This window comes from Neofelis nebulosa, chromosome 8 (genome assembly GCF_028018385.1).
Source record: "Neofelis nebulosa isolate mNeoNeb1 chromosome 8, mNeoNeb1.pri, whole genome shotgun sequence".
NCBI classification, from domain to species: Eukaryota; Metazoa; Chordata; class Mammalia; order Carnivora; family Felidae; genus Neofelis; species Neofelis nebulosa.
The window spans coordinates 26,655,820-26,668,765 of NC_080789.1; the positions used below are offsets into that span (position 1 = coordinate 26,655,820).

General features: G+C 44.1%; 1 protein-coding gene across 1 annotated transcript in view; it reads right to left on the reverse strand.

Annotated features, from left to right (window-relative positions):
- PLXNC1 (plexin C1) overlaps nt 1-12,946 on the reverse strand; it is a 151,037-nt gene that overhangs the window by 110,847 nt on the left and 27,244 nt on the right. Inside the window, exons 3-4 of the mRNA XM_058741784.1 lie at nt 4,396-4,530; nt 885-985 (exon numbers count right to left, since the gene is read on the reverse strand). Coding sequence (XP_058597767.1) covers nt 885-985; nt 4,396-4,530 — 236 coding nt within the window. The remainder of the gene's footprint in view (nt 1-884; nt 986-4,395; nt 4,531-12,946) is intronic.

Below are 12,946 nucleotides of genomic sequence, written 5' to 3' on the forward strand. Positions count from 1 at the left end.
TCCCCAGATTCTCTTCCCCGTCCCCTCTGCTTTCCCCAAACTGCCCCTTGTTCAGCCTTCAGCTTCTCTGCACCTGTTCCACTCCTCCTGATCCCTTTTGACCCTTAAAAACAGAAAGCACCAAACTGACGGCCACCGTTATGGTGTTTTGTTTTTTTTTTTCCCCTGCCTGAGCTCCAGCTCCGGCGCTCTCCTCCTTGCTTCTGTAGCGGGAGCCCGAGTACTGGGTTGCCATGGCAACAGCGAATCCAACCAGGCCGGTCCCAGCCACGCTGGGAGCTGCCATGGCGAGGGAGCGCTTACAAGTCGCCCCTGAGCCTGGATGGGTCGTGAACATCGTAATTCAAGACCAGGCTGGGCACATTCTGCCTGGAGACTGAGATTGTACAGCAGGCCCACAGCTGTACCGCGCATTAGGAGACAACATCATCAATAATAAGGCTTCCACCGAGCCATCCGAGTACGTGACATTACGAGGATTCGGTGGGAAATTTTCAAACATCCCTATTCTTTTATCTCCTCTGAGGGGAGACCTTTTGCCTCTCTCTCTCTGGAGTCTTGGAGAACTCTGTAGAAAATACAAGCAGAACTGGCAGCTCCAGGCTATCCTTCCTGGTGTCCTGTCCCCACCCTGCTCCCACCCCCAGGTCGGGTAACCCACCCGGAGTGGTCCGGGTCAAATGATCCCGCGGCACTGGCCCAGCTGGGAACATCTCCGAGAGTTAATGAGGATCACGCACTGATATTTCAGGCGGCGAAGAGATCGGCTCCCCCAGGTCATTGGCACGGATCGTCAAAGTAGGGCAACAAGTGTTCTGCTGCATGACACTTTTTTTTTTTTTCTCTTGAAAATGTGAGTTGGTGAGAAAGAATTCAGGAAATACCTTTGCAGAGAATGGCACCAACCGCAGTGAGGGTCTGTTGCTGTTAAACACTCCGTACAGGATTTATGTTTACTGCAATTTGCAACACGAATTCTCCTCACCTAGAAATGAAGATGACAGCAGCTCAGACGGAATTCTAAGCACCGCCACAAAAACGACAACACCTTATCTGATAACGGGCCACAAAGAGAGCACATTTGTCAACTTGAACTCGGAATGCCTCTGTAAGGACGTTGGGCAGTGGTTCTCAAGTTCCGGGGTACGAATCCCCTGGGGAGGTTTGGAAAGTGCAGGTTCCCAGATGGCCTGCCGTCCCTGCTCTGGAGACTCGGGCTGGGCAGGTCAGGGACCGGGCCTCGGAATCTGCATTTTCAAGTGCTCTCTCAGGTGGGTCTGATCCGCTAATAATGACTTCCCAAGGGATCATGGAATCAGGTCGCCTGGCCTTCACACAAAGACAGTTAAATGCGTGGTCAGTGGCACTCTGGAAATGAGCATCTGGGGACGTAAAGGCTCACGCTGACCCAGGAGTGTCAGCACGAGGCTGACGCTGGACACGGAAATGAGGAGAATCCCACACCCCTGTCAGGGTAACTCCATTTCTTCAGCTCCTGGCTCGTTTGCTCACCTTCCCTCCACTGGAGTTGGGCATAAAAGAAACAGGGGGAGTATTCAAATCATCGCCTGCCCCTCAAGCTGCCTCTTCCAGTTGTCAGGAAAGAGCAACCCACAGACAAGGCGCCCGCGCTGGGCACACCCGGGCATCTGAGACAGTCAGAGCCTGGAAGCAGGGTGGCGGGAGTCGGGGAGGACCTCAGTGCCACACAGCCCATTTTCTGCGGGCAAAATCCCACAGCAGGTAGTAAGGAAACTTGTGGAACTCATTAAGCCAGGAAGCTGTACATGCTAGAAGGTATAAGTAACTTCCTTAAAAGGTTAGAAACACAGAGCGTTCTAGAAACGGTTGGTGAGGAAAATAGGCTATCCTGGGGAGTAGTGTTCAATTCTAAGTTGACTACATGGAGGACAGACCCGTCTATTTCTCAGTCCTCCATGTTGCTGAAAGACGCGGGGGCAGACCACCAGCCTGAGCCAGAATCAACCAGAATGTGGAGATTTCCCTGTAGCTCACAAAACATCTTTTTAATTCTGGGGGTGTTTGCATAAATATCACGTAGTCTCTCTAACCTTTTTTCTCAACTCTGAAATGGTGACCGTGCTGCGGACTCCACAGGGTTATTTCACTGTCTGGCAGATACTAAGCGCTCGATAAATGTTGGCTACTGCTATTGTGTGAGGCAAAGGTTCCACAGCCCTACAAACATGTGAGACCTTACACTTAAAAGGCAAATAGATTTCCTTACTACGAGGCTTCTGAGAGCCTTTGAGTATGCTGAGCATGATGATACTCCAGGCGGGGTAGACTAAATAACATCTTCTCCTAGGGCCACATTGGCTCAGAACACTTAGTGGGATAGGAGTCTCTAGAACTTTCCATGAGAACCATTACGCGCTGTACTTAAACACACAAACAACATCTCTCTCTGTAAAAGCGAGAACACAATTAGTACTACATTGGACCTGCTTCCCTAACTTAGTAACACACGAGAGTGACTATTCCACAGCGATGCATAAATCTTCATATGGTTATTTTTAGCGGCCACGTATTCCATGGGTGTACCAGGGCATATTCGTTTGGCTGTTACTATCCCCCCGAGAGTCTAGGAAAGGATTCTCCTTAGGTTTTTGCCCGTCTAGGGGTTATGCTGGCTCAACAAGAATCTTACTAATAGCATCCCCAGCAGGAAACCTAGGTGAAGAATATAAGAATAACCAGCTTTGATGCCCAGTCAAAAACCCTCCCTAGGGCTTCAGGCTTTGAATGACCAGAGGCTAGAACTCTTTATCTTCCAGAAAGTGAGGACCTGTCAGCTATTCGTGGCTCTCCAGTGGTTCCCAGCTTACAGTCTTGAGTTTGGAGGAAAGTGCTAACGAGAATTTACGAGCCATTTTGCAATGTTTCAAAAAGCTGAATGGAGAAACATGCACGGATTAAGCAAGACTTCAAGTGTCTTTGCTTTGGGCTGGAATTTTATCAGCTCTGTGTGGCAGCACAGCGCGTTCTCCGGCTGGCAGTTTTCAGATGCCCTTGATAAATAAAGCCTGGGAATGGGAATAGTTACTTAATATATGCAGTTTGTTGAGTAGACAAAAATCTCGCGAATATGGGAAGCCCAGGGAAGAAACAGAATAAAAAATGTTTTAACGGGGACACAAGCTGCTCAGGAAGATTCTGCATGGTGAACAACTGGTCTACCAACGTCAGGCAGGTCCACAGTTCATCTCAATGAGATCATTTGGACATAACGACTCTTCCACGTGCAAAGGGCAATTCTGGGAATTCTGGAAACGACAATGTGCTTGTGTGCCTACTGTGTGACCGCAACAGCACATGTGGCTTGCTGTCATCACTGTTCCCCTTAGAACGAGAGATAAAAAGAATGGAAAATGGGGTTGGACCGAAGGCATCTGTTATTCCATTATATAATTCCACAAGTCTGAATTCTCTTCTTCACACTTTGTTTGCCCCAATGGCCATGGGTCCGAATTACCATGCCAGAATGGGCTGCTTAGTTTTCACAAGTTTGGGATTCGATCTCATTTATCACGGGCTTTGATGTCAGGACAGAATTGACGTCCCAGTCTGGACAAGGCCCAACCTACATATATATAAAATAGAATGAACCTAAGATATCAAGGAGATATATCTCCTTGACTGAATCATTTAACCTTTCCAAGTCTTAGGCTCTTGATATACAAAGCAAGGGTAATTTTATCTCATTAAATTGGTAGCATATTTCATCAACATTGTTTTTATAGCTGTGCGTACAGACACAACTCTGCATCTAAGAGAGACAAAACTAGCACGTGGTCAGTAGGGACTCAATAAAACTTAGCTTTCTTTCCTTTGTGGAAGTACTTTATAAAAATGAAGAAACTATAAAAAGCTATTATTTTTATTTGAGTAAGCAGAAGCAAGAAGAAAAACTAAAACAGCCAGATAAATTAAGAGAGGGAGGGTGAGTGCCATATATTTCCCGGTTCATGAATGTGGATGAGACTGTGGCCTGATATTAACCCCCAAGTCCAAAGCCAGTCCCATTGGGTATATTCATAAATGCATCTAACCGTTCAGTGCCCACACAATAAATGTGCAAATTCAGTTACCTTGCTGATTATGCACCCATTTGCAAGCACACCCTCCTCTGAAAAGCCTCGCATTGGAAATATAGCCAATAATAAAATTGTCTAAATAGGTAATATTTCTTGCTTACTTACTGACAGGAAGGTTTTTTAATTCCATGTCTGTGAACCACTGAAGGTCTTCTCGAAGCCTGCAGCAGTGTTTAAACTTGATAGTTCAAAGTAAAAGCTTCACTACTAGATGATGACATTAATTAAACAATTTTTTATTCGTAAGTCAGAAGCTGTACCCAGTATTTTCGCCTACCTCTTTCCCAGCTGTTAGATAGATGTAGATATTCTTCTTGGGATGAGGAACCAGTTTGTAGAAAACAGGTGTTTCTTCTTTAATTTCATAGATAACCTCCGGGCAATTTGAAGTCAAATTCTCACCAAGAATAACCTATTTTTTTTTTTCAAAAAGAGAAATAAGATTTCTATTAAATACTTTGAATAGCGGGGTGGCAAGAGTTGCAGCTTAATTCTAAGACCACATGCTCTTTTCCTCACTACGTATACTGGCTGAGGTACCATGTTCTTTAATCATCCTTTTGTGTCTCAGTCTTCCACGAGGCTGGGAAGAACAAGCATGGTCACGCATGTGAATGCGCGTGCACGTGCACAGAAGCCACCCTTCAGTGCTGGGGCGGTATCCTCACATGTGGACGCTCCAAGCCCGCAATTCCCTATCACATCTGGCTCTACGAGAAGCTACAGGTGACAGCTTCGTCAGTATTAAGCCAAGTGATCTTCAAACTAAAGGAAGCCGGCTTGACATATATTTGCATGTGTTACTCTGACTCTCCTATATGATTCTACGCAGTCACACATTTTAAAGTAACCAGGACAACTTAACAGGCTCAAACAGCAGGTATGTGTTTACATATAAAATGTAAGCGTGGCCTTGAAATTGGGCCTACATGAGTTTCATGCACCTCAGTTGATAAATATCTACGTATCTGGCATGTTCTAGGTGTTTGGAAAACGGCTGCGAACAAATGAGTGGGGGGAGTGGAGGGAGAAACCTACCTTCATATACCGTGTGTGTGTGTGTGTGTGTGTGTGTGTGTGTGTGTGTGTGTGTGTAGGGGAGTAGTGGCAGACAATGAACAATAATTAAATTAGAAACCCTATTAGAAGGTGATGCAAGTCAAAATAAAGTGGGGTAAGGGCATCAGGATGCGTGCTCAGGGTAAGTCTCACTGAGAGGTGGCATTTAGTGAGATACTTGCAGGAGACGATGGAGTGGGCCATTTAGATGCCTGGGTGACTCGTGCTCTTGCGAGAGCCACTCACTGGTACCGAGGCCCTAAAACCTGAGGTGGCCAGTGTGGCTCGAGCAGAACCAGTGAGGCAGAGAGCAGTGAGGTAACGAGTGTGCAACGTAGGTGATTGTAGGCGTGTATAGAAATCTCACTCTTACTCCGGGTGAGAGAGAGGGAGCCGCTGCAGGGTTTGAGCAGAGAGGTGGCATGGTAAGGGGGCAGGTTGGAAGCAGGGGCCTGAAGCTGTATCACAGACCATCACCATAGCCCTGGAGAAACAGAATGGTCGCTTGAGCCCAGGTGCGTCTCTTGACTCTTTCCGCTGAGTAAGCTGTGCTAACTTTGACCTAGTACCTTAACCTTCCCCAACTTCCTTGTCTCTAAAACGGGGCTAATAATGCCTTTCCTATATACGACTGTTCGGGATCAAAGGAGAGTTATAAAAGGTGCGTGGCACATAATACACAATAGATAATAATGTTGCTAGATGGTAAGCTCCTTTTGGGTAGAGACCGTATCTTAATGATCTTTATACCTATCCCCTTGCCCGATACTTTTAAAATCGAAGGTGTTCAATATTTTGTCAGTTTGAATACATCCATACGTAAAATCTACACTTGTGTCTCTATTGCTGAGGACAGCAGTTACATTGGGCACATGGTTTCAAAAGAAACGGCCCTTGAGATTCTTTTCAGACAAAGTCTACATTCACGCATCTACTAAGCAATACGAAGCCTGTACCACATATCCTGATGGCAAATACATATTTACTATTTTATCAAAGATTCCTTATCATTTTGGCACAGGCAGCATCTTCCTACATGAGTCCCTGCTCCCAGCCTGAGTATGGCTTTGTCTTGTGGTCGTGACTTTCTTCCATCATCTGCTCTGGGTTAAGTCCAGGTAGATTTGGTACAACTAGTAACTCACTAGGGGCCTGTGAACTGCCACTGAATTCAGGAACAGCTCGTAAAACTCAATTGCAGTAACTAAAATATGACTTTTTAAAAAGGAATAGAAGCATTTAGGTCCCAGTAGAGGTGGAAAAGGTCTGTGCCTCAAGTCATTTGAAAGCACCTATAGAGGCGCCTGGGTGGCTCAGTCGGTTGAGTATCTGACTTTGGCTCAGGTCATGATCTCGCGGTTCATGAGTTCAAGCCCCATATCAGGCTCCGGGCGGACAGATGTGAGCCTGGAGCTGCTTCAGATTCTGTGTCTCCCTCTCTCTTTCTGCCCCTCCCCCACTCGTGCACGCATGCTCTCTCTCTTCTCTCTCCAAATAAACATTAAAAAAATGTTTTTAATGAAAAAAGTGACTATAGCTGCACCATCCAGTATGATAGCCACCAGTCACCTGTGGCTATTTAAATTTAAAATGTAGTACTTCCGTTATACTACCTGCATTTCAAGTGCTCATTAGCCACGTATGGCTAGTGACTACCATACTGAAAGTACAGATATAGAACATTACCATCATCACGGAAAGTTCTACTGGACAACACTGGCCTATTGAAAACTACAAATGAAGAGAAACAGCAGGCAGGCACCACCCAAGCGTGGACTTGCCAGATTCTTGTCTTCCCATCTCTAATTCACGTTCCTTATTAATCAACTGAGATTCAGTTGATCTGGTTCTAGAAAAGAGGTCATAGAGAAGAGAGGAAACAGGAAGCCAGTTAAAAAATGTTTGATAAAAATGTTCTCAAGTGACGCTCAAGAGAAGACAGGCTGCTGTCCAGAAGAATTCATCATGTTAAAGGCCTCCCTGGGCAGAACCACCAATGAAGCATTCTTGCCAACAAAACCGAACCTGAACCTCATTGAGCCTTTAGTGTGACCTTTCATTTAACATTGGGAAGCAGAAAGAGGAGGAGGCAGCAAGAAAACAGCCAAATCCACAATATGAGACATTCGACAAAAGACTTCATTTCCTCCATCAGTCAGTGGCAGTGATGGGAGTTGGCTACACCAGATTGAGAGAGGCAGGACAACCATGTCTGACTTGAGGACCTTGCTTAGATACCAATTTGAACAAAAGTCATTTTCTTTTTTTCTTTTCGATATATGAAGTTTATTGTCAAATTGGTTTCCATACAACACCCAGTGCTCAGCCCAACAGGTGCCCTCTTCAATACCCATCACCCACCCTCCCCTCCCTCACCCCCCCCCCCAACCCTCAGTTTGTTCTCAGTTTTAAGAGTCTCTTATGCTTTGGCTCTCTCCCACTCTAACCTCAACAAAAGTCATTTTCAAAAGATACTCTCGAGCCACTTAGGAAGATTTCATTGTATAAGCTCCTATGAGATGTCGCTGAAGAACTACTGATATTTTTGCTGTGATAATAGCATTATGGGTATGGTTATTTAAGAAAATGGCCATTGCGGTGCCGAACTCTTGATTTTGGCTCAGGTCATGATCTCACAGTTTGTGGGATTGAGCTCTGCAGCGGGCTCTGTGCTGACAGAGCAGAGCCCGCTTCAGATTCTCTCTCCCCCTCCCTCTCTGCCGCTTGCATGCATGTATTCTCAAAATAAACATTAAAAAAAAAAGAAAGAAAAGAAAATGACCATCATTTTTTAGAGATGTATAATGAAACATGTAGGGGTGAAATGACAGTGTCTGGGATTTGCTTTTTTTTTTTTTAATTTTTTTTTAATGTTTATTCATTTTTGAGACAGAGAGAGACAGAGCATGAATGGGGGAAGGTCAGAGAGAGATGGAGACACAGAATCCGAAACAGGCTCCAGGCTCTGAGCTGTCAGCACAGAGCCCGATGCGGGGCTCGAACTCACGGACCGCGAGATCATAACCTGACTGAAGTCGGCTGCTTAACCAACTGAGCCACCCAGGCGCCTCTGGGATTTGCTTTAAAATAAAAACTTAATTTATAAAACACCACCACTCATGCGTCTTAAGTGAGTTAGGACCTGCGCTGCAGTTTTTACAGGGACTTCTTTTATTTATTCTTGGAACATGGTTGATGTAGATGGGTAAGGGCTATGAAGATCTAGTTTGGGGCAACTCTGATCTACCTGGAGACGAGGCACCGGTATTTTCTCTGGAACTCTGAATTCTGGCAGGGATTTTTTTTTATTGTGTTAAAAAAAAAATCTTAAGTGTACTATGTGCTGGGGTTTACCAACCAGTTTCCTAAACAAGCTACCTAGAGTGGCTTACACTGAAAGCTTGTCCTGATAACTATAGATGCTGGGTTTAAATTACGTTTCATCCATAGTGGGAGTGACACTTCTCTAGAACGTAATTTGGCATTATCTATCAAAATTATAAAGCATACCCTTAGACCCCACAGCCCCTCATATGTATGGTGAATGACATATGTACACGGATATTTATTGCATCACAAATTAGCAAAAGGTTGAAACAACCTAAATGTCCAACAACAGTGAGTTGGTTAGGCATAGTCAAACAAATATGGTACTATTTAGCTGTAAAAATAATTAGAAAGCTCCTTGTGTATATGTTTAACACATTACGTTGTGTATATGTGTATATATTTATATATTACATAAACATACTTATATACTTATATAGCATGTTTAATATGCTGTGTATTTGATAAAATGGGGGAAAGGCCATCTTCCCCCTTTTACTTGCAGACATTTATAAACTATCTCTGGGAAGATACCCAAGAAACCCATATCACTGGTTGCCCCAGAGGTCAGGAATGTGTGACTTTCTCTGTATATTCTCTTGGTTCTTTTGAATTTTGAACAATGTCAATGTACTATCTTAAAAAATAAATACATAAGACTTAAATGTGAAAAGTGAGTGTGAGTGGATCAAATTGTTTTTCTTTTTGCTAGATGATATGCAGAGAATGATCTCCATAACCCTGAGGACAGGACAACAGGAAATTTTCATTTTCATCCACAAGGGGCCCAGACGTGCTACATGGAGAGCTTGGGGGTCTCTGCCACTGGGGCCTTCACCTCTCTCAAATGACTCCAGGACAGGAGAGACATGGCTTTCTTCCTCTGCTAGATCTCTATTAATATCACCTCCTACCCCTCCAATCCCCATCTCCACAGCCCAGCCCAGGGGCATCAAAGCAAAACTTGGATCTTCTAACTGCAACATTCATGTCAACATCAACACAGAGAAGAAAGCCAGCGAGACTGGAGCACGGGAAATGTTCCTTCCTCAGCTCGGTTTAGCTGGGCAGCCTTGGAAAAAGAACACGATCTGTGAAGCGATGCAGGAAGTAACAATGAGTCACAGAAACCCAAAATGGGTTGAGTTTTGTATAAAAGAATCTCATCCAATTCACACACACCCCTTGGGTATGATGTGGATTTTTATCTCTTGTTTCCAGAATGCCCCTTTAGTACAGACCTAATCTGAAGTCACCCTGAGCCTCTGCCATGCATATTCTTATCTACCCCTTCATCCTTCAAGTCTCAAACGTCACCTCCTCTAAGAAGCTTTCCCTGGTTGCCTTTCTACCTCATTCTCTACCCATCAGTCGATTTCCTCCATAGCACTTACCACTCACTGTCTGAAATGGCTTTATTGATTAATTCAGTAACTTATTTTCCATCCTTCCCCCCCCCCCCGCCCCATCATGAGAGCAAGGGGGTTGCCTGTTTTATTCACTTTTGTATCCTCAGTACCCAGAAGAGTGTCTGGCACATAAAAGGTGCCCAATAAATATTTATTAAATGAAAAAAAATTCTATTAGCATTCAAGATTTTATATGGCTCTTCAGATTTTTCCAGCTGAAGCCTGTGTAGAAAACAAATTTTCCCCGATGGAGAATTTCAGTTTGTGTCAACATATTGTTCCTGTTGACATCTTCCTGAAGCCTCATGGTAGGCTATTAACTAGCCTTCGGATTTTTGTTGCATACAAAAAAAACCCGCCCAATTCCAGTCCTGAAACGTGTGGAGTGTGAGACTTCCACACCAGACAGTTAGTTACGTTACAAGTTCGACACCACCCACAGAAAGAATAGCATGGTGAGGAAAACGAGGTCGGGAGGAGAAAAATTAAACAAAAGCCTCTTTCTTTCTTTCCTTTACTATTACCATGACATGGAAAAGCCACGGGTATTCAAAAAGCTGAAACATATACTCCAAATTTCTTTCCTTAGGCCTCACTCTGTGGGGTTAACCAGTTAAAGGGCATCCAAGCCAATCTTCTCATTTTTTTTTTTTTTTAATAAACAGTTTCTAAGAAATGTGGTGAAGGAGACCTAAACCACGCACACGAACACACGAGAAAGCAAGGTAATTATCCACCAGTGTTCAATGCGCTTCAGTCGTTAGGAGTAACAAAGGTGAAATATAAAGATTAAGGCAAACTCCTCTTTTATTTCCAACCTATTTTTTTCAGCATAAGTAGCAAGAGAAGCATACAGCTTGAACCACAAGTTCTAGGTTTGTGTGGACATGGCAGGAAGAGCTCTAAACTGGGGAGTCCCGGCTAACTCACAAACTAGAATGAATGAGATGGAGGTGAACTTGAAATAGCTTCGTATGACATTCCAAACAGCCAATCGTGGAGGCCATTTCCTGCTATTTTTACTTTTTGGTCTATTACTTCAGCCTAGCCATCCCCACTTCCCTACCTCCGGCCCCAGGTCCTGTCCTGGGTTGGCCTCCTTTTCCTTATTTGAACATTCCATGGGAATATAAATAGTAAGCTTGTCCTTATAAAATATTTTATTATTTTTGTTATCTCTTCCTGTCATTTGAAAACTTTAAAACCAGAATCAAGGCAGACCTCCATGCAGAAGAACTTTCTAGAACTGGTCTCAATTTTGCTCCACGGTTTGGATAAATGAAAGCCACCAGTGGGAATAAGTTTTAAGGGCCTCATAGATGGCCAGTCCCAACTTGAAGCATGTGAGTAGTGCTTCTCTGATGATATGGGGAAGGGACATGCGTGAGATGGCACCCGGTACCCTGAAACCCACTTCAGTCCTAGGGATGTTAGAGAAACCCAACACTGGCCTCCTCCTACAAGAGCCGTTCCAAAAATCATCTTGAACTCAGATTTCCGACATTTACTCCCAAAGAACCCACGGGGGAAAAGCTGGGGTCCCACAGGGGGTTCAGGGGCTCCCATGACCCACTTGCAGACCTGAGCGGGGGAAGTCCTGCCTTCTAATACAGAAGTCTGGGCTCTGTGGGGCTGCCAGGAGGCCGTCCCCAAATAGGAACAAACTAAAACCACAGAAGCCAGGGCCTCTTCTCAAAAAACCTCAATACTTGCATCTTGGTATTAACCCCAGTACTCTAATATTTGAAAGAAAATTTTAAAAAACAAAACAAAACACAGTTCCACAAATTCTACCAAGCCCTACAGAGTGCATTTGAATTATCAGTGCAGTTTGGAGAGGGGACAGATTGCTTCAGTTTACATCACCTTAGCAAGTTCCCTAACCCCTCTGAGCCTCGCATTTTTTTCATTTATAAAGTAGGTTTGGTAACACTACGGACTCATGAGGATTAAACAAGTTAACCCATGCAGACACTGGTTCCAATGGCCAGCGCGCAGTAAGAGCTCAGAAAGGTTCGCTGTTATTATTCCTCGCCTGCTGCCTTATCTTTTATGCTTACAAGAAAGGCTAATGGGCATGCATAAAGTTACAAATTTCAAATTTCATGCATATTCCATTAATACTTATTTTACCACCTGGAAAAGCTGAAAATATTCAATTCTGCCCTTGAAATAAGGACAATTTTCTGTATGCGACACAGTCAGCTCAAAGGAATCCAAACCACACGAGAGGCTGTCCCACAATCTGGACAAGGATTCGCATGTGTTTATAAAAACGGGTACGCTTTGCAGTGTGCTGGCTTGCGACACCCGAGTTATGAATTCCTGCCAGCTGAGTTCAGCGTGGCCACCCTCTTTCAGCTGATTTCAGTGGAGACGCTGACCACTGAGAAAGTATAGCATGCAATCATGATCAGAAAGGAAGTAAAATGAGGAAACAACCAGGGGGGAAAAAGTGACGACACAACCCATCTCACAACCATTAGGGTCACGTGTCGATAAAATAAGGGGACAGATGAGATACTGTTAAAAGGACGCTTTCAAGTTCTAAATTCCTACCATGTTTCAAAAATCTTACAAAAGCATCTAGGAATAAAGGCAGGAGAAAGAGGGCAGTGAGGGTATTGGCATATTGTAAAGTCTTTAGTTTTTCCACTCTTCCTCAGGAAAACCTTACCTTTGGAGGCAGTGGCAGATCGCCTGGAAGAAGTGCAGGTCTTTAAAGACGCTTTGAAAGTGATTCGATCTCTCGGCCTAAGCACAATGTGATGTTTCCACGCAAGAGAATATGATACAGCTGTTTAAAAATACCGTTTAACCAAGGGTTTGCCATAGCATTTTAATACAGGCATAACTGAAGGAAAAATATGGATGCAAAATTGGATAGAGTCTGACCTCAACTATGCAAAAAAAAAAAAAAAAAAAGAAGAAGAAAGAAAAGAAAAAGAAAGAAAAAGAAAACGCTGATAGCAGTCAGTGCCTTTCGGTAACAGCGAGGGGTATTCTTTTTTCCTGTTTTTCCCTCACCCTCTG